Here is a 25,463-nt window from a genome sequence, read left to right on the forward strand (position 1 = left end):
TTTTGTTGGTCCAATTGGAGTGGTGGTCTATATCCTCGCCGGGGCCTTCTTCACCCTTGAATTGTGGATCCAAGCTGCTTGCTTCTTAATCTTAATGGCGGTGTGTGTTGTCAGTAATACTTGGTATGGTCCCATCCACTTTCCTTCCATTTTTCCTGTAGGGGTTGTCCTGAAAAAGTCTTTATATATATATATAATTCCCAAGCTTAAAGGGGTGGATTGGTTGATCCAACCCTCTAGCCCTGGTCCCTAAAACAAATTTATGTACTTTATTTAATTGTTTCTGAAGTTCAGTTATATAAGCAAATAAATATTCTGATCCTAACTGCGTTAGGTCCTCTCCACTAAATAGAAATTGCTATGGCCTTCCATATAAGATTTTGAAGGGACTCAAATTCCCTTTTATTCTAGGTTTAACTCTAATTCCAAGTAATGCTAAAGGGAGGGATTGAGTCCATGACAAATTAGCTTCTTATCCAATTTTAGCTATTTATTGTTCAATTAAATGGTTCATTTTTCTACCTGTCCACTTGCCTGTGGTCTATAAGGAGTATGCAGTTGCCAATCTATCTTTAGAATCTTACTTATCTGTTCTACCACTTGTGCACAAAATGTGAAAACTCTATCAGAAGACATTGCTACTAGAATCCAAAGCATCTGAAAACGTGTCAGTCAGAACCAGTAAATAATGATACCCCCCTTTTCTAGGGAGTTCTGAAAAATCAATTCGCCACTGTTGCCCCGAATAATTTCCTTTACCGATTATTCCAAATTTTATTCTATTCTTGGTATTGGGGTTATTGTGTAAGCAAATGCTACATTGTTGAGTTACTTGTTTTATCATATCATCCCACTAATGTCTGACTCAGGCTCTTATGCAGTGTGCCAGCTCCCCAATACGTTTTATTGTGTTCTGTAAGAACTATGGGCCATGTCAAACTAGAGGGTATTACTATGTGGTTATCTTTTAAATATACTCATCCATCTGGTTTCATTTTACCTTTCAAATCTTCAATTAATTTTAAGTCTTCTTTTGTATAATTTGGATATAGTTTGGATTTTACCGTCTGGTATCAAAGACAATGCCTTCACCTCAGTTATTTCAGCTGCCTGCTTAGCCTCTGCCAATCGATTTCCAATTTCAAAATCGGTGTTCCCCTTTTGGTGTCCCTGACAATGCATGATAGCTACTTTTTCTGGTTGTTTTACAGCCTCTAACAATTTTAAAATTTCTTCAGCATACTTTATGTGTTTTCACTGAGCGGTCAGCAATCCATGTTCTTTCCAAATTGCTCCATGAGCATGTACCATGCCGAATGTATATTTAGAATCTGTCCAAATATTTACCCTTTTTCCCGCTGCCAGTTCCAATGCTCTCGTGAGAGCAACTATCTCCGCCTTTTGAGCTGATGTTCCAGGGGGTAAAGGCTTAGACTCGATTACCTGCTGAGTAGTTGTTATAGCATATCCAGCTTTACGTTGTCTTTGCATAACAAAACTGCTCCCATCCGTGAACCAAGTTTCTTCCGCATCTTCCATGGGCTCCTCCTTAAGGTCTGGTCGGCTGGAATACACAGTCTCTATAGTTTCTAAACAATCGTGAATCACAGGTTGTGCCGGAGCATCACTAAGAAAAGAGGCTAGATTCACAATATTAGTTATCACAATTTCCACGTTGTCCTGTTCTACCAATATTGCTTGATATTTCAAAATCATCAATTCTTGTTTAAGTTGTTTAAAGACTTTTTGTGCTTCTCCAGTCCAGACTAACTTTGACTGGTTAATCTTTATCAATTCACATAGAGGCTTTACCAATAGTCCATAATTATAAATCCAAAGGCGACACCAACCTGTCATTCCTAAAAAGGTTTGTAGCTCCTTTACCATTTGAGGTTCTGGAGTCTGGCAAACGACTTCCTTATGTTCAGTTCCTAGTTCTCGTTGTCCTTCCGAAATTTCAAATCCCAGATAGGTCACACTTTGTTGAGCCAGCTGGACTTTCTGTCAAGAGACTTGATATCCATTTAAACCCAGAAAATTAAGACGACTTATAGTCCATTGAATACAACTCCCTTTAGTCTCAGTAGCTATTAAGAGATCATCTACATATTGTAACAAAGCACCTTCAGTGTCCGGAGGCATCCATGTTTCGAGTTCCCTTGCTAATTGGTTTCCAAAAATAGTGGGGCTATTCTTGAATCCTTGAGGTAGTAATGTCCACGTAAGCTGCGTCTTTCTGCCTGAATCGGGATTTTCCCATTCAAAGGCAAATAGGTTTTGGCTTTCTGTGGCTAAGCCTAGGCAGAAGAAGGCATCTTTTAAATCCAGTACGGTAAACCAGACTTGACTATTCTTTAATTTAGTCAGCAAAGTATAAGGGTTTGCCACTACTGGATATATTTCCTCAGTGATTTTATTTATGGCCCTCAAATCCTGAACTAGCCTATAGCTTTTTCATCTGCCTTTTTAATTGGCAATATGGGTGCATTGTATTCTGATTCGCATTCAATCAATAATCTATACTGTAAAAATTTATTAATTATCTCTTTAATTCCTTTCCTATCTTCTATCCTCAAAGGATATTACTTAACCTTAATGGGTTTCTCTCCTGGCTTTAATTTAATAATTATTAAGGTCACATTTTTAGCTCTTTCAGGGGTTTCAGTAGCCCAAACTCCTGGACATACTTGATCTGTGATCTCTAAAGGTATTTCACTTTTAGGGTCAGTTTGTATTAGTGCCAAACTTAACACATTTGTTAGTTGTTCTTCTCCTATTCTTAATTCCATTTTCCCTTTTTCAAAGACAATTTCTGCTCCTACTTGCTCTAATAAATCTCTACCTAAGAGTGCCCATGAGGAGTTAGGCATATATAAAAATCTGTGTATGCCCCATTGTTTCCCTAACTTGTACTTCAAAGGTTCACAAAAATAAGCCTTTTCGGTTACACCTTGTCCTGGTTTCAGTTAGAACAGAGTTAATTTTCTTCCTAGTAGCTGGTAGAATGCTATGTTTTGGCTTAGGATGAGAAGAGTGCTGATAACACCCTGATGTTTTAATTGTTGCAGAGCAGTGCTTATACCAAGCCAAGGACATCTCAGCTTCTTGCTCTGTCCTGCCAACAGGCAGGCTGGGGGTGCAGTAAGAGCTGGGAGGGGACAGACCAAGGACAGGTGACCCAAACTAGCCAAAGGGGTATTCCATACCATCTGATGTCAGGCTAATACCATCTGATGTCAGGCTAAACAATACATAGGGGTGGCTAGCCAGGGGGAGGGGGCCGGACTGCTCGGGGTTAGGCTGGGCATCGGTCAGCGGGTGGTGAGCAATTGCATTGTGCATCACTTGTTTGTACACATTATTAGTAGTGGTACTATTATCATCATTGTATTATTATTATTATTATTATTATTATTATTATTATTATTATTATTTTGTCTTATTAAACTGTCTTTATCTCAACTCAGGGGCTTCACTTTCCATTTCTCTCCCCCGTCCCAGAGAGGGAGGGGGAGGGTGAGCGAACAGCTGCGTGGTGTTTAGCTGCCGGCCGGGTTAAACCACGACACACCTTTTACCCTAACATAATAATTCTGTGAAGGCATTAATGCCTGATTTAGAACTGAATACGTTGCCCCATATCAATAAGAAATTTCACTTCCATTCCTCCCCTAGCTTCATTATAACCAGTGGAGGATCCGCTAGGGTAGATTCCCCAGGTCCCCATTATTCCTGTTGAAATCAGCGGTCGATTACCCTAGGAAAAGGCTAGTCAATTTGTCCTCCGAAGCCAGGTCCAAACCGTTTTGTTTTATTTATTTATTTATTTATTTTCATTACATTTCAGAGTTGGTCTAAAAATTCCATAGGGGTTTCTTTTAGACCTTGTTGGAAGCATATTCTCAATTCCCAATTCATCCAGATTTTAGTATTTACTTAACCGTTCATAATTTTCGGGATGATTCGGGTCTTAGTGGGGGTCGGTCAGGGGAATGCAATTGTCCACAGTTCCCTGAGCGGTCCCATCGGCAATCTGAGCTCGCACATGAACTCAGGTTGTTTTAAGAGTTAACTGGTTTTCTGTTTCTGTGACAACTCTCTCGGACCCATCATGGTCCCTTTGCCCCAAAGGGCTAACACCCATGATTTTAAGATCTCTGCCTCGGGCAGAGGCAGAACTATTATCATTCCTACATCCTCTTTCCCTGCTCATTCAACTTCAAACACCTTTAACACTTTCAACAACCCTTTTAACACTTCCTTTATCTTTCTCCAGCCTGTACTTCTCTAATGCCATCATCAAAGGCTCAGTCAGGGGCCAACTTAATTCTGTACCTTTTCCCACCAAGATGCTGAAACATCAGTATACAACATTTCATCCTGTTCTGCTTCTTCAAAAAACAACATTAACTGTAGCAAAATATTATAGTTTAAAGTTCCATTTAGGGGCCACTTTTCTCCACATTCCAGCTTATAAAGCGGCCACCACTGATTACGATATTTTATCAATGTTTTCCTGTTCACACTTCCACCGGCAGATCCTCCAATATCCTTCCAGTGACTTAAAACACATCCTAACACACTTTTCTTTAAAATTTCACTGCTTGTTTGCCCCCCCAGTTTCCAGTTTACACTTTCAGAATACACATGTTACTTACAAAAGCATATCACAAAACGTATCACTCACAAAAATACGGGCACGCAATATCTTTCAGTAGCGATGTCACAAAACTACTATTACCAGCAATATTGCCAAAATCACAATAACAATAGTCAGAGTCAAATTCCACATGCGATAAGTCAGAAAACCAAACTGTGTAACACCGTAACGATATCTTTCTTATAACAATGCCACGAACCTACTATTACCACCAGAAAAATAGCCAAAATCACAGTAACAATAACCAAAGTTAAATACCATACTCCATGAGTCAGAAAACCGAAATAGACAACACAATTCCAGATGGACCTTAAAGCGAGCTCTTTCCTTAAGGTCCCCAAATATACTTATGGTGCTTACCACAAAGTATATACCAAACACTGCCTCGCAGAAGATCACCTTCTGACTTACAGACAGTTCCAGATACAGATGGACCCCAAGGTCCCCAGATATACTTGTGGTACTAACCACAAAGTATATACCAAATACTGTCCTGCAGAAGTCACCTTCCGACTTACTGGACAGTCCCAGATGACCGGTCTACCAGAAAACCAAACCAGAATAAAGAATATACTCACTTACAATGATGGGGTCCTTGTCTGCCTCCGCAGTGATCCGGTGAGTCGAGGAGTCCCTCCGGGAAATCCCGGGGGTACCCTAGGGAGTCCTGTCCCCAGCGGGTCCTGCGGTCCGGCAGAGAGGTTGTCCCATCTGGGGTGCCAGATTGATTCAAAGATCGAAGCCGAAATTCCTTTAAGTGGTATATTCTTTATTGCAGCGCTGGATGCACGGGGGATCTCTCCACCTATCGTGCATACTCAAAACAAAAAGCAGTCTTGAATTTATACAATCAATCTATCAATATTCTACAAGCACCTATACATATGCATTACCTATCCCCGCCTTCCCTCGCTTCTCATGCTAATTAGCCTTTTGGCACCTTGCGCCTGCGTAGAGCCTTCCAAGAATTGTGGGCAGGGGTCTTTGGGACGTGGGCAGGGGTCTTTGGGAGGAAGACCCCGAGTCTTCCTCACAGTGTACTTTTCACCTTTGGTCAGGAATCTGCTGAATTGGCATGTTTCTTAATTGCGAGAGCTGGTTGTTGCCAATTCTTCCGTTTATAATGAATTCCAATGTCCAGTTTTGAGATTTATAGTCCTTACGTTTGTTTCTCTGTCCGTCTGCCGCTTCCTTATCATGAGTTTCAGTGTCTTGTTTCGAGATATACAGTCCATGTCTGGGGATTCTCCTTGCCTCCCCAATGCCTCCCCAATACCTCCTTAATCAGTTCCCATTCCCGACTTTTTACTTCTTCCCATTGGTTATCTTGTTCTCTCTGTCTAGTTCAGAAACCTATGAAACAGCGCAGTGTTGAATGGGGATTCTACGTCTCATCTAGACATGCAGCATATATATTTTTAATTACATAATAATAATTTAATAATGGTTAAATTTAATAATTTAATTGTAATCATTTTTAATTTAGGGATATTTTTTGCTTTCTTGTTTTGATGGAAGATGTTAACTTTTCAATCTGTTCTCAGAACAGTAAGAACAAAGAATTCCCAGTCTTGCCTGAAATGTTCAGTTATCAATTTACAGTTTTAATTAACACTTTCTTTCCATTTCATTTTAAGCACAACCTCAACGCTTGCCTCAGCCAAATACTTCAGCACTGGAAAGGGGTGAGGAAGAAAGTGGCAAAGTACAAAACGGCCATGTGGGCCTGAGTAATGGAAGTGGAATTCACAATGGGGTCAAGCATGCATCTGCAGACAACAGAAAACTTTCATCTCCTGTTTCAGAAAAAATGCACAGAAAAATTCAGTCCACCTTGTCTGTCAACAGTGACGGCAGCAAGAAGAGTAAAATAAGCTCTGCATTTTCTCAAAAGCCAGGTACTTCACCTGAAGGTAAGTAGATTTTTTTATTAAAAAAAAAAAAAAACAACAACCAAAAAAAAAACAAACTGAATAAAGACTAGCCAAACTCCATTCTCACTAATAATTACACAATCAACTCAAAGTAATTGAAGAGCATGACTCATGCTCCAGAAGCAAATAGAAATCATTATGATAAAACATAAGTTACTTCCCCAAAGGAAAATATTAAGTATTTGAAGGAAATTGAAGCAATGGGAGATTTCTTACTCTCAAACATTTGGCCAGCATAGTCTGGTGATGTTTAATTCTTTGTAGTTAGTATCCTGAACTGATAGAAATTCCAGTTAATGGCGTAACGGGTACACCAGAAAAATGTTAAAGCACTATTTCATAACATACTACACATAACATACACATACTTAATTGTATACTTAATTGTATGCTTAAATACATAGTAACTACTACATTGTTAATACTTAACAATGGCAGGTTCCATGACAGTAGAGTTAGTTTTTAAAAATGTTCTGTTAGGAGATATTCTGACTAGCTGTGAGGTCTGAACACTAAATAATAAAATTTAGAAATGTGCTTTGATGATGAATGTGTCTTATGCTATATTTAGGCTGTAAATACTTTAATGAAAAAGTTTCATATTCCCTATGCACAGCTTAAATAAACAAAAGTAAATAATTTTGCCATATTTTTTTCAGCTCTGTGTGTGTTTTCACTGCTTGCAATTACTCTAATGGTCCCAGAGTTCCTGAGCCTCTACTCAATCTATTGCCTTCCCATTAGCACTAATATACTCAGAGAGCTTTGCTCCTGCCCATTACAGGAAGGGTGCAGAAGCTCTATAAATTTTATTGGTTTGAGGCAGGCTTTCTTTCAGAATGCAGGTCACATCCATAGGTGCATCTAGTTAAAATAAATAAATAAATAAATAAATAAATAAAAATCTTGGGGGGTAAGAAAAGACACAGATTCGCAGAAAAACAGGAGGCTGTACTGTTCAGTGAAATGGGGAGGATTCTCAGTGTGGATGGAAGCAAAAGGGATCAGAAAGACTGTAAGTATGTAGTGGCTTGGGTGAAACCCACTGATTTCAGTGGACTGACTTCTTTTGGCTTCTACTACTTCAATCAAGCCTACTGCGTGCATCTATGTAATAATATCAAGTAGAGCTTCATTTGTACTGGGCCATGGGCTGGTCTTCCTTGCTGTGGTTTATTTTCATATATATCTTCAAGAACCTAATGTTATTTTTGACTTGTGCTTTCAGTTCTAAAAGTTCTTTCCAAAACTGAGATTTCATTCTTGCTATATTCCCCTTCTCTCTTCCCGTTATGTGAAAAACAGTTCATCCTCCAGCCTTGCATTTTTCTTATATATTTTTCATTCATGCAATATCAAAAAACTGGACGTCAAGAAAAATAGATCTGTTCACATAGCTGATACAAAGTGGCAGTTGCTAAATTTAAGATATTCAAACTCTGAGAAAGAAATTCTAGCATTATACAGAGATAGGTTCTGTTCTGTCCATGCCCTTATATACTTATTTATGGTTAACACTTCCTTTTTCTTCTAAAATTGCAGTTTAATTGCATTTAAACCAATAATAAGTACTAATAAGTACCACTTATTAAGTAATAAGTACTAATTAGTACCACTAATAAGTACTATGACTGAGGATTTCATAGACACTCTTTTGAGATGGTATACACAAATTAATTTGGACACAAGTTCTACAACTTCATATTCTGAATCTTACTTTTGTAGGCAGAGGTATTTTTTGTGAACAGTTCTGTATTCTTGATCTAATGACATTTCTGTAGAAACTATTGAAAAGATTCACAGAAAGATGGATCAGATAGGAAACTATTTGAAATTGTCTCTTTTCCCTTTCCTCCCCTCCCCTCTCCTCCCTCTGCCATCTGCATTTTTATATGAAGATCTAGACCATGGAGTCAAGTCAGCATTCCAAGATATGCTGTTTAGAAACGCTTCACATCCAGTGAGGCTTAGGAGGGTGTAAGTGCATTCACTAACTCTGCTCTTCGTCTGCATCTATTATTAATCCATATCATCCCTGAAGAAATCTTACTCAGCTCCATGACTTACACTATAAAAACAAAAAAACAAACAACAAAAAAACACAAAGGAATTATGAAAGAGTTGGAGTTTCTCTTTTAAAAAACAGTTTTTAAACACTATTTCAGTTCTAAGGATTTTTCAAAAGGACTGGATAGGTTTCACTGCAGTGAAAAAATGATTATATATATATTTTAATTTATATAATAATGTTAATGATATTTAAAATGTTTTGTGTCAGAAGTGTCACAGTTCTTGCAAAACTGTGGTCTGTAGACTACTGGCAAAGTGAATTGTCACTTTGCACCTATGATATGTAGCACAGAGCAACCTTGGAAACCTGAAAAAGAAATTGAAAATGAGTAAAAAAAAAAAATGAGACAATTTAGTTGCTGCTTTTGGAAGTTTCTGTTTAACTACACACAAGGGGAGAAGAAAGGAGGAACAGTCCAAAGCAACTTAAAGAAGGAAGGAAATCTAAAGGAGACAGCAAAGAGGCAGCTGAACAGTAAATCTACGTGTTAGGAAATGAAAAGAGAGAGGTAAACTGAGTACATACAAGTGTATCAGAATGGTGGGACACAAATAATAACGATGTACCCAGGGCTGGAGAAGGAAAGGTGAAAAGAAACTGGGCAGTGGCGGGATGGAAGAGGAATTTAATTAACAGAATAGGTGGAGAGAAGGGGCAAAATGAAATAAACACTAACTATTTTGTAAAATACATGTACAAGCCGAGCTTTTCTACCAAGAATGTATGAAGCTTGATGATAAACTTTTTTTTTTTCTTTTTTTTTTAAATAAAGCATTTTTTTAAAAGAAGTTAATGGTGGAGAGAAGGAACACAAATTTTCAAATGGAGCTCTCACTTGTGGTCAAGTTGCTGTGACCTCACAGATTACTACGATTGTTAGGGTAGCAACTAAAATTCTGACAACCTGTCATAATCTGAGTTTAGATTAGCACTGAGTTTAGCACTTCACATATTTGAAACGCTGAGAGCATGCAACTACTGTGCTCATCTGGACAGGATAGTTCATTAAACTACTGTAAGCAGATCATGAGCCAGACTCCTTTATGTATGTCAGATCTTTATTTCATTCCTTTTCAGGCTCCCTAAACCAGAGAGGCAGGACAAGGCATCTTCTTTCCAATTATTATTATTATTTTTTTCCCCAAAATAGGTCACTGGAAGTTTAATAAAGCTAGATAGCTAGATGCAGGAGAGAGGTAGATAAAGCTTGCAGCATGTGTGTGTATGTGCATATACAAAGGTACAAAGGAGCTTTTTCCCTTTCTTTTCTTCCCCTTCCCCCTTTCCCTTTCTTCCATTCTCTTCTCCCTTTTTTTTCTTTTTTCTTTCTCCTCTCTCCTCTTTCTCTCATTCTTTCCCTCCTCTTTCTCCCACTCTCTTTTTCTCTCTCTTTCTCAAATTTTCTTTCCTTCTCTTTCATCCTTTCTTTCTCTCCTGTTCTCTCCTTTTCTCATTTTCTCTCCTGCTTTCTCCCTCTTTTTTCTTTAATTTTCTTTCTTTTTTTTTTTTTCTTTTTTATTATTTCTTACATGCACTTCTGAAATCGGCCCTATCAGCCCTTAGACAGCTACTTAATCAATATCCTGCAAATCTCTTTACTTCTGCCAAAATTTCCATTGTTATCTTTTGGAACTTGCTTTAAACTGGAGTTCTGTCTGAGCAAGAAGTATTTTAGTACTTTAAACTGTTTGTTAGACAAGGTTGTGTCAGAAGGCAGTTGTCAGTCAGGCAACTAACATTATCATATGGTCAAAACTATCATTTAAAAAAATATATATTTTGAAAAGCAGTGTGTTTTAAGCATGGTTTGTACTTTTGCTTGCATAGAAATCTTGGCACATGTTTTACACATTTGTTAAACAAGCGAGTGGAACACAGGGCCTGCAATGAAGAAAGATCTTTCCACAGCATCCATTTTATAAGGTCACAGTCCAGCTGGCATCTAACTAGTGTCAGTATTTGCCTTAATGAACAATGGGAATGAAAGCTGCAGATTTGAAGGAAGTCTTAGGTATTGTAAATTGGCACGTTTCATAGTATTTCTATATGTTTAACATAAAGAACCTGGATCATTTTTCTTCCAAGGTTACGTCTGTATTAAGAGTTTAGAATATAGGCTTTGATGAAAGTTTCTATTGATTTTGCAGTGTTCTGTTCATTTTGCCTGTTCAGGCAATATTTTAATTTTCTTGATCAAGAGAGATGATCATTTTCTATTTTAAAAAGCTGAAATATCACCTGTCATGATTTGTAACCTTATTGACCCCCATCTAAAGAAATGGACCTCTGTTTTCCAGGGATAGTTATACTCCATCTGACATGTCAGTTTATTCTTTCTGGTTTTCTTCTTTTTATTTCAGAATTTTAGTGGACATGGTGAATTTTCTAAAAGAGGATGGGAAGCAGAAGCTGCACAGGAGCTCCACATATTATGGGCATGGCATTGTGTTAGCGCACGTGTAGCTGCTCTGTAAGCTGACATCCCACCTCTGGGTAACACACACCTTTTAGAAATGTGGGCTGGGGCAGTTTCTCCATGGCTCACCTCCTGTTTGTAGCTGAGTGCTGTGCTGATCTGGCCAGGGCTATTATTCCTGGCCACGGCTTATCCCTGCCTGCGCCGGTGGCAGGAAGCCTACAGCGCCTGCTGGGGCTTCTGTTCAGGGCGCTGCGGGGGCCCGGCACGAACACCCGCTGAGGACCTCAACCGGCACTTTGATTGCGGGTTTGCCCTTTTTTGATTCTTGCTGTGAGACAGCAGAGTGCCTGGAGATTTGTTTTGAGTTGTCTGAACTCCGTGGATATAGTTAGTAAAAAGCTGACCAAGGTCAGTATGCTGTAAGTGAGCTTATTTACCATTACAGACAGGGAAACCTTTTATCATATGTGACCTGCCTGCTTGGTATGAAAGCTTATTGGGTCAGTTTGTGAGAGGTTAGTGTCAAGCATTACAAAAGCAGCACAGATCAGCCTGCCTGTGTGCTTCTCTGTACACTTTTTTCAGTTTAACTTCTGCAGATCTTGTACAGTTTAGATGATAGTTCTCTTAAAATCTGTTTCTTAAGCAAAGCTGCATCTTTTCATAAAAATGAAAAGGAGGGGATAAAAGGGAAGCTGAAATAAAAGAAACATATGTGTGAGTATTTAAAAGAAATTAGATATCAGAACAATGTGTGTATGGAAAGATTTTAGAAATAAAAAGTAATGTGCAAATGTTTGAAGACATGTACATAGACAAAAATTAAAGCTGTTTCATTGCTAATATTATTTCTTTTCTTTAATTGAACATAGCTATTATAACCATGATGAGATATAATGTGGGGCTCCCTGGGATTTGAGTATCAGTGGATAAACAGTTTTAAGAGATTTTAAACTGCTAGTCTGGATATTGTCTGAGATAACGTTTATAGCCCAGTTAAAGTAGGTATTATTTGTAACATATACACTGGCTACATCAGCGCAAGGTAGCTGGAATTACATGTATGATCTAAGCAACAAAAACTTGGACAAGTTTGCTGAGCTTCTATTTGCCTTGGCATTGTTTTAAGAGTTTTCATGAAGTTTCCTAACAAATCTGTGACTTTTGGGGATGTGCCAAAAGTCTAAGGAAACAGCTTTAAACAGCTTTACTTACACTGGTATTTAAAAACGCTGCATGAGATGACCCTTTTAACTTCAGGTTGAACTTTTATCCCAGGATAATAATGAAAAGGTAATTGTGGATGAGATTGTGTGTCTGAAAGTGAATCTGTTTTTTTCCACTAACAGTGGGTTGGTCTAATAAGATATATTCTCAGCGCCTACAGACCAAGCCTATCATAATTTATGTCATCCAGCATAGTTTCTGGGAGCTTGAATCCTACTCAACAAATGTGATACAATGTTTTGACTGGCATGGTGTAGTTTGGAAGTCTGGAGGAAAGTCTTCATTAATGGTGGTCTTATGTAATGAGAAATAGACTAATTTCTTCTCTCTCTGTGAAAGTATTTAAGTGAAAACAAATTCCAAGAAACTTAGAAGTTAACTATTTATCAACATTGCTGCATCATGAACAGCAAGGAAGATGCAGTTTACTAAGATGCCTTAGTAAAAGGGCACCCCTAATTCTCATTTTCATGACTATCTCTAATGGGGAAAAAAAAATTAAAAAAAAAAAACTTTTATCCTAAAAAATATTAATAAAATAAAAAAAAAATGCCACTTATATCACTTTAAACTAGCTACTCTTTAAGGTAACATAGGTGTTGTGTCACAACTTATATTGCTGTATCATTTCTTTAACAAAAAAGGCTAAAATATGTTCAAAGTTTCTAGAAAACATGTTATCAGGCCTTAAGATCATCAAATTTACTTTTTACTTTTTTTTTTTTCCAAATATATAAATTACATTTAATTCCAATTGGAATAATTTGTTCCACTATTCACTTATCTGCAAAAACTATTAGGATTTTGATGTAGTAAGTTCAAAGAGAGGAAATTAAGTATAGTCTTAACATGTTAAATTAGTTGGTATTGGTACCAGGGAAGAATTATCAGGGAGTGCAAACAGTAGAATATATATTAGTGGTCTCCAACATGGTATTGATAAACCTGGTATTCTCTCTTTGGGAGTTTTATATAGTATCTTCTTCACAGATGGCTTTCTCTGATCATGGCATCCTACAACAGCAACCAAAGGAAGTATTTTAAACTCTATAAATTTTTCTTTGAAACTGGCAGATTGGGGTATGAATATGGGTACTAGTCAAGAATGTGTAAGTTTTGTATAATATATAGATATAAAATCATAGAAACAGAATATCCTGAATTGGAAGGGACCTACAGCGATCATCAAGCCCAACTCTACCCAAAAATCAGACCCTGTGTCTGAGAGCATTGTCCAAATGATTCTTGAGCCCTGGAAGGCTCAGTGCCATGACCGCTCGCTGGGAAGGCTGTGCCAGTACCCAACCACCCTCTCAGTAAATAACCTTTCCCTAACATCCAGCCTGAACCTTGGACCCTGGAGATATGTTATGAGACATTAAGGTCTTGTGTCACTGCTATTACAAAAAACACCATGACTGCATCTTTTCATCTTATTTATAATTGCATCAATAAGCTAAGAAGTAGGAGTCATACATGAAAGTAATTCTTCCAACAATCCATCCAGAAAAAAGGTATTGCTGATTTTTAGAGTCGTGATTCTGAATTCAGCTGGTCAGGCAGAGCTAGGTAACAGCATGTTTTGCCAAGTGTTGAATACACAAGGAAATTAAAATAAACAACAACAAAAAAATTCTTTTAGCGTTTCAGTCAGTGAAGAAGAGATGGAAAGATCCTCACTGAGTTTGTGCTATAGCATTAAAGGCAAAGGCAAAAAATTGTTATTTCTTTCTGTTATCTTGGGCCATATTTGGTAGCTGTTACCTTGGAAATATCATAATTTAAACCAACATGACCTCTACGTTTAAGTATCGATTAGTGTACGATAAGTGTAAAGGGAAATTATTATTTTTTTTCCAGAAAAGTGCCGGAAAGTGCAGTCCCTTTTGGTTTAATTTATGAATTGTTGTCCATCAAAAAATATATATGTTATAATTTATATAAATGTTTAGTTCTTACCCTTCAATTTTACATATCCCTGTATGAAGCATGCAAGATTTGTCTGAGCATCTTGTTTTTAATACTGATGCTCATAAAGTTTTATTAAGGTGTTTTGTTTAAAAGTTATTTGTAGAACAAAATTTGTTATGGTACTTGGTTCTTGCAGTTGTATTTTAAAGATGTAAAATACTAAAAATCTCAGTTCTTCAAATATGAGGGCTTCTTAGATACAACTCTTGGCTTCTTTATCTTTTTCCTTTGCATTAAAAGAAAATCTGAAAGGAGATTGTACCTGAACAAATTTAACACCATCTCTATGACAACCAGCTAATTAATCGCTATTGGTATGGCTTTGGTCCTCTTCAGTGAACGGATACTCCCCAGCTTTATTTCACATATCTTCTGTGTTTTCTATGAAGGTCATTTATTTAGTGACAGCATTTCCTAGGAAAAAGCAGCCTTTTTAGTACAGGCCACAATTGTCTTTAAAAATAGCTCAATCTTACCTGCATTTTTCTTCTTTTTTTTGATGTTTAAATTTTCTTTTTCACTTGGGTATATAAGCTCATTGTGTATGTTGTGACTGTGACGACATTGCAGTACAGGCATTCCCAAGATAAGTTTGGATCTAACTGACGTAGTAATTAGGAGAAATCCATCTGCAGCATTGTGGAGGTAGTGTGGACTAAGGATTCAGGTAGTTGTTTTCATTCTTGGGAAAGATTTTGCAAGTGGTGTTGAACTGTGAGCTGCATTGCTGTGAGTATTGTGTGTTTAGCTGCTGGCTGGGTTAAATCACAACAGCTTGCTAGTGTAAAATCAGCTCTATTCTATCCTGCAGTCAGTTTCTGCAATGTTAGTGATACTTTGATTCAATCAGGATACTTGCCAGTGTTACTCCATTATTTTAGATATTATAAATACGTTTTAGAGTCTTGGTAATTGTATTAGTACTGCAAGTAATTGCAAGCTTTCCCCCAAAATAAGAGCCTCCAACCTGTGATTTCTATGAAGATTCAGTACTTGGTCAGAGGAAATGTCTGCATACTTCAATATCCTGTTTTTGCTAATGGCCTCTCATAGCAGATACCTGTGAGGGACTCTAGGAACAGAAAGGATGAGATGATGCAGGATATTTTCCCCAGAACAACTTCCCAATCTTCAAATATCTGTGGATAAAGGAGTTAAAGGCTTGCAAGCTGTAAGAAGAAAAATGAAAGCTGTTTATGAAAGAACAATATTCTCCAACTGAATGTTTTGTGTATTTTAAAGTTTTCATTTTCTTTCTGGGCTGGCTGTACACTGCCTCTTACAAATTAAATATGCTTCACAGACATTATATACTTACTATTGCCTGAATGGTTACACTCAAAGATTTGTGGTCAACAGTTCAATATCCGGGTGGAGATGAGTGATGAGTGGTATCCCTTAGGGATCTTTACTGGATCCACTATGGAACTTCTTTGGCAGTGACATGGGCAGTGGGATTGAGTGCACCCTTACCAAGTTTGTAGATGACACCAAGCTGTGTGGTGTGGTTGACATGCTGGAGGGAAGGGATGCCATCCAGAGGGACCTTGACAGGCTCCAGAGGTGGGTCTGTGTGAACTACATGCAGTTCAACAAGGCCAATTGCAAGACGCTGCACCTGTGTTGGAGCAATCCCAAGCATGAATACAGGATCAGCAATAAGTGAATTGACAGCAGTTCTGTGGAGAAGGATCTGAGAGGTGATGATGGATGAAAAGCTCAATATGACCCAGCAGTGTGTGCTTGCAGCCCAGAAAGTGGTCGTATCCTGGGCTGCATCAAAAGAACGGCCAGCAAGTTGGGAGAGATTGATTCTCCTTCTCTACTCTGCTCTTCTGAGACCCCACCTGAATAGCTGCGCTCAGCTCTGGGGCCCTCAGCACAAAGGGCATGGACCTGTTAGAGTGGGTCCAGAGGAGGATGATCAGAGGGCTGGAGCACCTCTCCTACAAAGACAGGTTGAGAGAGTTGGGGTTGTTCAGCCTGGAGAAGAGAAGGTTCAAGGGAAACCTTATAGTGGCCTTCCAGTACTTAAAGAGGGCAGGACAAGGGGTAATGGTTTTAAACAGAAAGAGGGAAGATTTAGATTAGATATAAGGAAGAATTTCTTTACTCTGAGGTGGGGGGAAGGCACTGGAACAGGTTGCCCAGAGAAGCCGTGGATGCTTCATCCCTGGAAATGTTCAAGGCCAGGCTGGTTGCGGCTTTGAGTAATGGGATTTGTGGGAGACACCTGCCCATGGCAGGGGTTGGAATCTTTAAGGTCCCTTCCAGCCCAAACCATTTTGTGATTATATGACAGTGAAAACAAATCCCTCACTCTTCAGTTTCAATTTCATTGAAACTGTTTAATTCCATGTTTAATTCCAGTGTTTGTGTTTTTCTGTCCTGTCTCACAGACATATCAAATGTTTGAAATTATTCCATAGTTGAATAAATTCCATTAAGTTAATTCTTTTGGTGCCTTTTTTTTTTTTTTTTGACAGTGAGTTACCTTTCTGGTTACCTTATGTAATTTAATAGTACTTGAGAGAGATGCATATTGACATTCAGGTATAGGTGTGAATTCCCCTGAAACAAAGTAATTGGGACTGGGGATCATGGATATGGATATTTTACATAATAAATGTCTGAAGAAATAAATTTAAGTGGACATTTAATACTTGGAATTTTCATGAAATGATTTGGAGAAAAGAAGCTTACACCAAAACTCACCAAAACTGGTAATTGAATAGGAGATGTTAGGCTGCATAAGTGACCTTGAAGATAGGAAACATATTCTTTATGGTGTTAGATTATGTCTATTGTGAATCATTGTCTTTCAAGAACTTATCTGACATTGTGATGCATCTGTATTTAGAATAATATTTTAAATTTTCTCTCTCTCTCTCTCTCTCTTTTTTTTTTTTTTTTTTTTTTTTTTTTAATGTGTGACATTCTACTGAACTGGTATATGTGAAGATTGCTGTGTTCACTGTATCCTGGCTTGCTTGTTCTGTGAATTTCTCACTCTCTGTAACATTGTTCTGGGACAAGCATCCTGTGGCATCTGCACATCGGAGGCCTGCTGCTGTTGCTGTGGGGACGAGATGGGAGATGACTGTAACTGCCCTTGTGACATGGACTGTGGCATAATGGATGCATGTTGTGAATCTTCAGATTGCTTGGAGATCTGCATGGAATGCTGTGGGATCTGCTTCCCATCCTGAAATACTTATTCCTTTCTAATCTCTTAAAAACTGGAGAGCTTTTCTTTAAATACATTTGAAGAAAGACAAGGTAAGATTTTCACACAACCAACTGGTATTGCACTGTTCATTCCCTATATATAAATATTTTTTGTAAGCAGTCCTCAAATCTGTCTTCTAACACAAGTTGTATAGTTTTGTATGTGAAACTCAAGCTACATTCCAGCTTCCTTTTGGCTTTGCAAATGGAAGATTTTAATGAAACTGAATTATAGGCCTGATACTGCAGGCAATATATGAGGGCAAAGTTGCCATTTGAATGTAGTGACAGATTTTAGTTGGAGTAAAGACTACAGGGCAAAGCCTTAAGTATTTGCCTTTACCTACTTTAATGTTTAAATGCTCAAATGCCTACATAAATAACATTCCTTTACAGGAATTCTTAAAAGCAAAATGTCTTTGTTTCGGTCTCCTTGGGTTCAAACTAACCTTGTTCTATAAACTAAATTCAGTTCTCAACACCACTAACCTACTGTTGGTTTTGCTACCATGGTCACATTGACAATGTTTCTTTTGTTTTGAATATCTCATTTGTTTGAGAGATATTCCTCATATTATGTTAATAATACATGTAGATTTGGCAATCTGGAGTCAATGTAAATTTTACTATCAATTAGAGTACCAAGGTTTCATTGTTATCAATCAAGACAGAATAGAGAACTTTTGTTCTACTTCATTACTAATATTACTTGAAATGCTTCTTTTTAGAAACAGACTTTGGAAATCTGTGTAGACATGAAATATATCCATAGACTAATAAATTAACAAATCTTAAAAATTTGGCTATTAAGGGGAAAATATCAAAAGTTAACTCAAGAATCTAAATCTGTACATTAGAGGCCCTGCCAGGTTTTGTGGCTTTACAGTTAGTATCATGTAATTTAATATTTATTCATTGTGTGAGCATGATCCATACAAGATTGCACCATTTAAACTGGATAGAAAGACCAAATTAAAACCGACTCAATCAAGGAATTCTGTCATCATATATGAGAATATTACATTTGCTTTTTGTATATGTTTTAAGTGATATTTTTAAAAAAGCTATGTAAAAAAGGGATATATTTTAAAAGTATATCCTTTTCATGTAAAAATAATATGATTTGAAAAGTTGGTAAGTACACAGTTAGGATTTGGTTGGCAATTTTTTCCCTATTATACCATTAAGACTTTCTGAGAAAAATCTGTCTTTGTCTTTGCAATTCTGAAATTAATTTAGTCCAACTCATAGAAAGGTTTACGACATTCCCAGATTTAGGGAATAATGGTACCCATTTTCTTTCCCATTTGCTAGTTTCTCCCCTCTATGTCTGTAGCTCGTTAACTTTTCTGCATAAAACCACCTGTACATCTTGATCTCACATACTGAAACTTTCCTACCTACACTTCAGATTTCCTATTTGGAGATTGTTGGATCTAGTAAATTTATACCTTGTTAAAGAGTCATCAATAGCCAATACCATATTTCTGTTAAGTGAATTGATCATAAACGTCTCTTTCCACTGGAGTGAATTCAGTTTATGCAAATGTGACAAACTAAACATCACAGGAATGTGAAGCTAAGTCAACAAATTGCCTTATATTAATCCAAGCTTCTACCTGTGAACACTGGCTAGTAGTGCCTACTACTGCAAGTTATCACTGAAGGTAAAATAGCCAAATCCTCAACTGTATTTGGGAGCTGGGAGGTGTTACCTTTTGCCTTAACATCTGCAGTATTGTGATATATTCTGATGCAATGCAGATTTACTCAGAGGGTGTCTTATCTGCTTTTTGATAGTTACTACAAGAAGTGATCCATATGTGGTGGTTTGGTTTTGTTTTGTTTTCCCCATATGTTGGGCCAGATTCAGATCTGTGTTGCATAAACTGAGTACATTTCCATTAATGTCAGAATTTTCCATTGGTGTAGTTCCAGTTAGAGAGCACAAAGATATTATGGTAATAGGCAGGCTAATAAGCAATCATATAGCTAAATTGATAAATTCCCTGAGCTCAGAATCAGGCCCATGGGGCTCAATTATGACTCCTAAAAGTCTGAACCACATTGGGAAGGGGGAAGAGGTGCATTGGTTGAGTGGCAGTGCCTGGAGGCATTTTGCCTTTGTAAGGCATAATGCCTCTGGGGAAATTGGGGGCATCACAGTGAGCACTGGGACTTGATGCACCTTGGAAAAAGTGTAGACAGTGCTTCACCCATTGTAGGCCTATGGTTGACACAGTGGTGGTGGGGCCATGCTCTCTGGGGCCAGGTAGCACCACTAGCTGTCTGTCCTTCCTTGTGTCCTTCTTACCACAGAGAGGTGAATTATGGCTGTTTCCTGTCTGATTGTGCTTCTGGAGGTGGGGAAAAGTACTTCCTGTCTCCTGTCCTGTTAGGACATCCCTGCCCGAGCATTTCCAACTTTGTGTTTGGAAAACTGCACATTTGCATTTCAAGCTTTCAGTGAATACTGGATGTAAAAATTACTTTTACCACAGGATGATATAGTATAAAAAACGAAAATGTTAATCCAGGGAGTATCGTCTGTGTAAAAGAATTATACAATTTACACAATCCCTTGTTTCTACTTACATGAAATCAGATTTTGTTTTGATTGTTTGAAATTATGAAAATCTGAGGAATGTATTTACTATTAAGAACATATTTCTAGTATTGTACTGTCCAGTACAAATTCTAGATACAAGAGCTCTGTTGATGCATCTATGCATATGTGTACACTCTCCTACACGTGCACACACACAGAGATATATTTCTTTTCCCATTTCATTTGTGAAATACAAGAAAGTGAAAATACTGTGTTTATTAACACAGTGATTAGGACTATAAAATTATTACAGTTCAAAAAAAACATGTGATTTGTTTGACATTTAAGTGTAATCTGCTACTATTTGTCATAGAGATATTAGCACTTTTGTAAAATGTATCTTTGTAGCAGAGAATATTAGTATGTAGTTTAAGGACTTCCTTTTTATATTTATATTATTAAATTCTGTTTTGTAATTTTCACTCTGTAGACTATCTTATATGCACCTTGTGTCATTAAAACAATCATAATTAGAAGGAGACAAATGTGAAAATATAGTTTAAAACATCAGAACTTAATTGTATTTTATAAGAGTTCTTGTGAACTTGTACAGTGTTTCAGTATATATCTCTGCAAACTGTCCCATTTTGGAAAAATGGTAACTTGCTATTTGTATTTTCTATTAACTGGATGTGTTATTCTCAAACACTATTTTGAAATAAAGATCTTTATTTTGAAACTTCGGTATATCTTCTAGTTTTGTCCTGTTACTGTTCTGAATGGTAATTTTTTGTATTTTCTGTTATAACACTTCCTGAAGGCTTTTACCTTCGGGTACTTTGCACAGAGAGCATTAGCCAGAGTAGGTGAGCTGTCTTACAGGTGGGTCTGTGCCATTTCGGGTGCCAGAATCTGGGCTAGCATGAATCTCCACCACGTAGCCCAACAATGGAAAGTTCATCATTAAGGGGACAAATTTGTGTCTGAGTGCAATTGTATTAATTACTGTATTGTATTAATATTAATTAATTGTATTAACTCTAGTCATTATTAAATTTGATCAAAATGAGAATAATTTCAATGCATCTGTTGGAACAGTCTGGTTTTCTAAAAGCAAGCTGAACACAGAGTGTTCAGTTGGTTCATAACACTGCAGTAGATAGATAAAGATGAAATGGCATTTGTGGCCTATGGAATTGTATACACAGTACCACTATTTTAAAGCTTATACTACTTTAAAAACACAGAAACTGTTGTCTTTTACACTAACTTTCCTACATCTAATTTAAAATTATGTAATGTATATACACGTTGCATATTGAATTATATCCATGGAACATGGGCTCTTAGAGGGTCTAAAATAATTCTGTTTTGTCGCCTGTGGATGTTACACAGGTAGTATATTTAAACTGACAGAAATTCTGTGCTCAAGTGTGTACCATGAGATCTTGCTGTTGAGACTGTGCCAAAATTCTCTTTGTAAATAATTGTTTGTGTAAGAACACTAACAAAAATATGGACAATTACTATCTGAGACTTACTACAGGTGCTCTAGGCAGTGTTTATAGTACCTAATGTTTCTAGAAAGAAAAGACTTATATGAAAAGTGACCGTGATCAGCATACAGGAACTTCTGAATTGAATAATGCCTATATCAACTACAGTACTTTAGTGAAGAACTGCTTCTTAATTTTGTTGAATTATTTGGTGTAATCTTCTGAATGAAAAACATTTCCGAGCTCTTCACTTTTTTTTTTTTTTTTCTTAATCTTAATGATTGCAATAATTGATGTACATTCTCGGAGCACATTGCCATTTATATTGGTGCATTTTCATAGTAAAGCTCCTTTTATCATTAGCCCTGTAATGTTGTAGAAGACAACTTCTTTCTGTTCATCTTTACCAATTATGTGGCTGTGCACACCATATGTTGGAAGACTTAAGGTTGTTGGTGACAATATAAGATTTGAATCCTTCAGACATTAACCTTACATTATTATTTTTTAATCTTCTAATCCTTCTGCCAGTTTTTTTTCTTTTCTAAAGAGAGCAGGGGGACCTTGGCTCAATTTTAGCATCAGGGTCTTGAAAGAAATTCAATAAAAATTGTACCCTGCACCCACTTCTGTGATGTACTTGTTCACTGTACTCAGTATTATGGAATATGAATTGATTGCTTGTACAAATTCAACCTCCTCATAAGCACATGCTTATGTTATTTACCGGTGATTCAGTGCTAGTGACATAAAAGGATAGCCTTTCTCTGCTTTACAAACCCGTGATGTGATGGGCTATTTCTATTGTAGATAGACAGGAATTTCTCTGAATTATCATTCTGCAAAACAGCAGATGTTGAGTTTGATTAGGTGATCTTAATCTCTATATAGGTTTTAGTGTATCAGCTCACCTCACTTGAAAATAATTTAATAAAACACCAGATACAATCCAGTTTACTTTTTTTTATATATATTATATATGTCTATTATAGCAATTGTTAGTATGTTACCATTCAGCACTCATAACAATGCGATGTTAGATGAAAGATTGTATAATACCTTTTACACCTTTTAGTATTATCTTACTAATTTTTATTCTGATATGCATATGCTATTTTAACTGACGAAATACTCAACTGTAATTGAGGCTCTTTATATCATCTCAGTAGGGTATGTAATTGGTGCCCAAGCACTATACAATTCCTCTTCAATCAGTGGTGTAGGCTTGTGCAATTTGTCTCATCTCTAAGTTGCAGAGTGACCACACTGTGAATATGCTATACTCCAGTTTGTATGCCTTTTACATTGCAATCTTCTTCTACTGTGACTAAATTTGTTTCTTTATTTTTATCATAGTGTATTGTTGTTATATGTTTGTTTGTTTTGTTTTTTAAATCTTTGTTCAAGGGAGAGCACAGAAAGGGCTTTTATTACGGGACGATATTAAGATGTATATTATGTTGTAAGTTACTTCATCTTTTCTGTGTTCATTGGTCATTGCAACTCCTAATCAAAAAGAGTTGTGAACGTGTATGTTTGGAACTTTCGAATATATGTCTGTTACTGTAACACAAGAGTTTTACATTTGAATATATGAACTTCAAAATACAGTGATTCTGTCTTGCTCTTTGAAATAAAGAACTGAAAGTTTGTTAGTTGAGATGTACTCTACAGAATCCTGCAAACTGGCAGTCTTCAAATAGTTCTCTTCATATGATTAAGACCAGTACATTATTTTAATATTAATAGATTTTACAATGTCATACAAGTGCCAGCTTTTATACTCTGTGATATTTTCAGTTATTGAAGACTAATAGGAACAAGCTTGGGTAAAGAAGTGTATTAAGCAAGATGGGTTTGCTTTCCTCCCTAGGAAATGTAACTGCATTTGTCTATTTCTTCTGTGTTGAGGAAACACCTTGATTCCATATTTAATGTAGACTAACAGCAATGGTTTAGAATGTACAATAACTTCAAGGTCATTCTAAGTATGTGAACCATAAAAGGCAACACCTTGCAAGGATTCTACTGCTGTTGTCAACTGCTGTCTCTGCAACAGTAATCTGCTTTGCAACTACCAAGGTTTCATGGGGTTAAGTTTAAGAAAATTAAGGTAGCCATGACTGAAGTTTTATATTCAGTCTTGTTTCTTCAGAAAGAATAATTAGAGATATTTACACAATTACATTTTAGTAAACTATTATGCCAGTTTAACTGTAACACAGAGTATTCAACAGCAATCCAAAAGCAATTTAGCTGCTGAAGACATTATTGGCTATCTATTTCGTCACAAATTAATGAATAAAATTAAATTCCAATCACTGAAAAAAATGAAGCAATAGTGAGAATCAGAACTACATATTAGTTAAAGCTATGCAATTCATAACAGAATTAAAGCTTTCTTTTATTCAAATTCAATGCTTAAAAAAGAACAAATCCATCATCTTGAAATTTGACTTGTAGCTTGACATTAAAAATAATATGAGTAGAATTTTCAGTGGGGTAAGCACAAAACTAGTTCAAGTAATGTCACTCTCAATTAATGTACTCAGGTGGTGTGCCCATTAAAATTCCCACTTGTGGGTTCAGCTCTCTATGCAAATGGGGTCATTACCTGGAGAATTTAATTGGGTATGACACTGGGAGTAGGAATTTTCCTTTCAAAATAAACCTACTTGCACACATTTTCACTAGAAATTTGATTGTTACATATACTTCATATTGTTTGGCTCTATAAATATTTACCAAAATTGAGAATGTCTTCACTTATTTATTTTTTTTACAGGTGATTCATAATGCATCAAAATGATTTTTAAATTTTTCCATGTATTGCATATGCAAGTATTGCTACAAAGGCCTGTGGTGAAAATGATTTTTTTTGGTGTTAAATTGATATTTTTACACATCCTTTTAAAGCTCATATTAATTTTTACAGCATCTGAAACCAGAACTGTAATATCTTTTATAGTGTACATACATGTTAATGGAAACATTACATAATACTGAACTTGTATCTCACACATTGTTTGGAAAGGACAAAAGTATATTGTCTTTCTGAGAAATGCAAATTTCTAACTTTTGCTGCAAATTACTTTGCAGAATCACTTGTATAAAGAAAGCTAATACCACAAAACATTTATTCCAAAATGCTCATAAAAATACTGTGGAAATGCAGGAGTGTATGGCTGGGAAGAACTTCTAGAAAACTTCTAGTTCAGCAGCCTAAGCTGAAAGAGTGTCTATAAACATGATCTTGAAAACCTCCAAAGAGAGCTTTGGACACTGTAGAAATAATCCGCAGTAGCACTATAGTAGTCTTCAGAGAAAAAGCTTTTTTTTTTTTTTTTTTTTTTTTTTTTCCTGAAGAACCCATTTAATCGTATTTTCATTTCTGCAAGACCAATGTATCCATGTTCTATTCCCGGTGGATGTGTAGAATAATCACCATTCTCTTGTCGTAACCTTTCATATATTAACCTTTCATATAGTTTGTGTACTCTTGCCTAATTTTCTCTTAAGTAGTCCAAAGAAATACAGTCTGATTTCTTCAACCTTTCTTCTTCAGTACAGCGTTTCAGTACAACATTCATTTAAAGCATTATCTACTATACGAGTTATACTTTTTATTTCAAAGTATCACAAGACTGAGGGAACGACTTGTGCAGGGACTTTCTCTGGAAATGAGAAACATACTTGTTGCATGCAGTTTTGAGGTAATACATATATTCATGTCTCTAACGTGTGCGTTTTTGTGGCAAGAGAATTGACAGTATTTCATTTGCATCTTAACTTCTCTAAAGGATACAGTATAAAGAATCAACCTGATCTTCTACATGCAACATATGAAAAATTTAAAAAATTTAAAAATTTTTCAATTGAAAAATTGAATTTTTTTAAAAATTTTTAATG

The 25,463-nt window shown here is 36.5% G+C and overlaps 1 protein-coding gene and 1 long non-coding RNA gene across 27 annotated transcripts in view; both read left to right on the forward strand.

The window, feature by feature from the left end:
* Positions 1 to 25,463, forward strand: part of MDFIC (MyoD family inhibitor domain containing) — a 76,787-nt gene that overhangs the window by 37,602 nt on the left and 13,722 nt on the right. For 8 of the 26 annotated variants that reach the window (XM_084518567.1, XM_084518568.1, XM_084518560.1 and 5 more), the window contains 2 exons: positions 6,298 to 6,573; positions 17,244 to 17,561. In XM_084518567.1, coding sequence (XP_084374693.1) covers positions 6,298 to 6,573; positions 17,244 to 17,491 — 524 coding nt within the window. In that variant the 3' untranslated portion in view covers positions 17,492 to 17,561. Of the gene's footprint in view, positions 1 to 6,297; positions 6,574 to 11,025; positions 11,136 to 17,243; positions 25,268 to 25,463 lie in introns of all 26 variants that reach the window. The other 18 variants (XM_084518564.1, XM_084518569.1, XM_084518577.1 and 15 more) reach the window with 9 other exon arrangements.
* LOC311436540 lies at positions 6,590 to 9,072 on the forward strand. The gene is made up of 2 exons (XR_014692923.1): positions 6,590 to 7,609; positions 8,493 to 9,072. It is a non-coding gene; the product is annotated as an uncharacterized lncRNA (long non-coding RNA).

This window comes from Aythya ferina, assembly GCF_964211825.1.
Source record: "Aythya ferina genome assembly, chromosome: 1".
Lineage (NCBI taxonomy): Eukaryota > Metazoa > Chordata > Aves > Anseriformes > Anatidae > Aythya > Aythya ferina.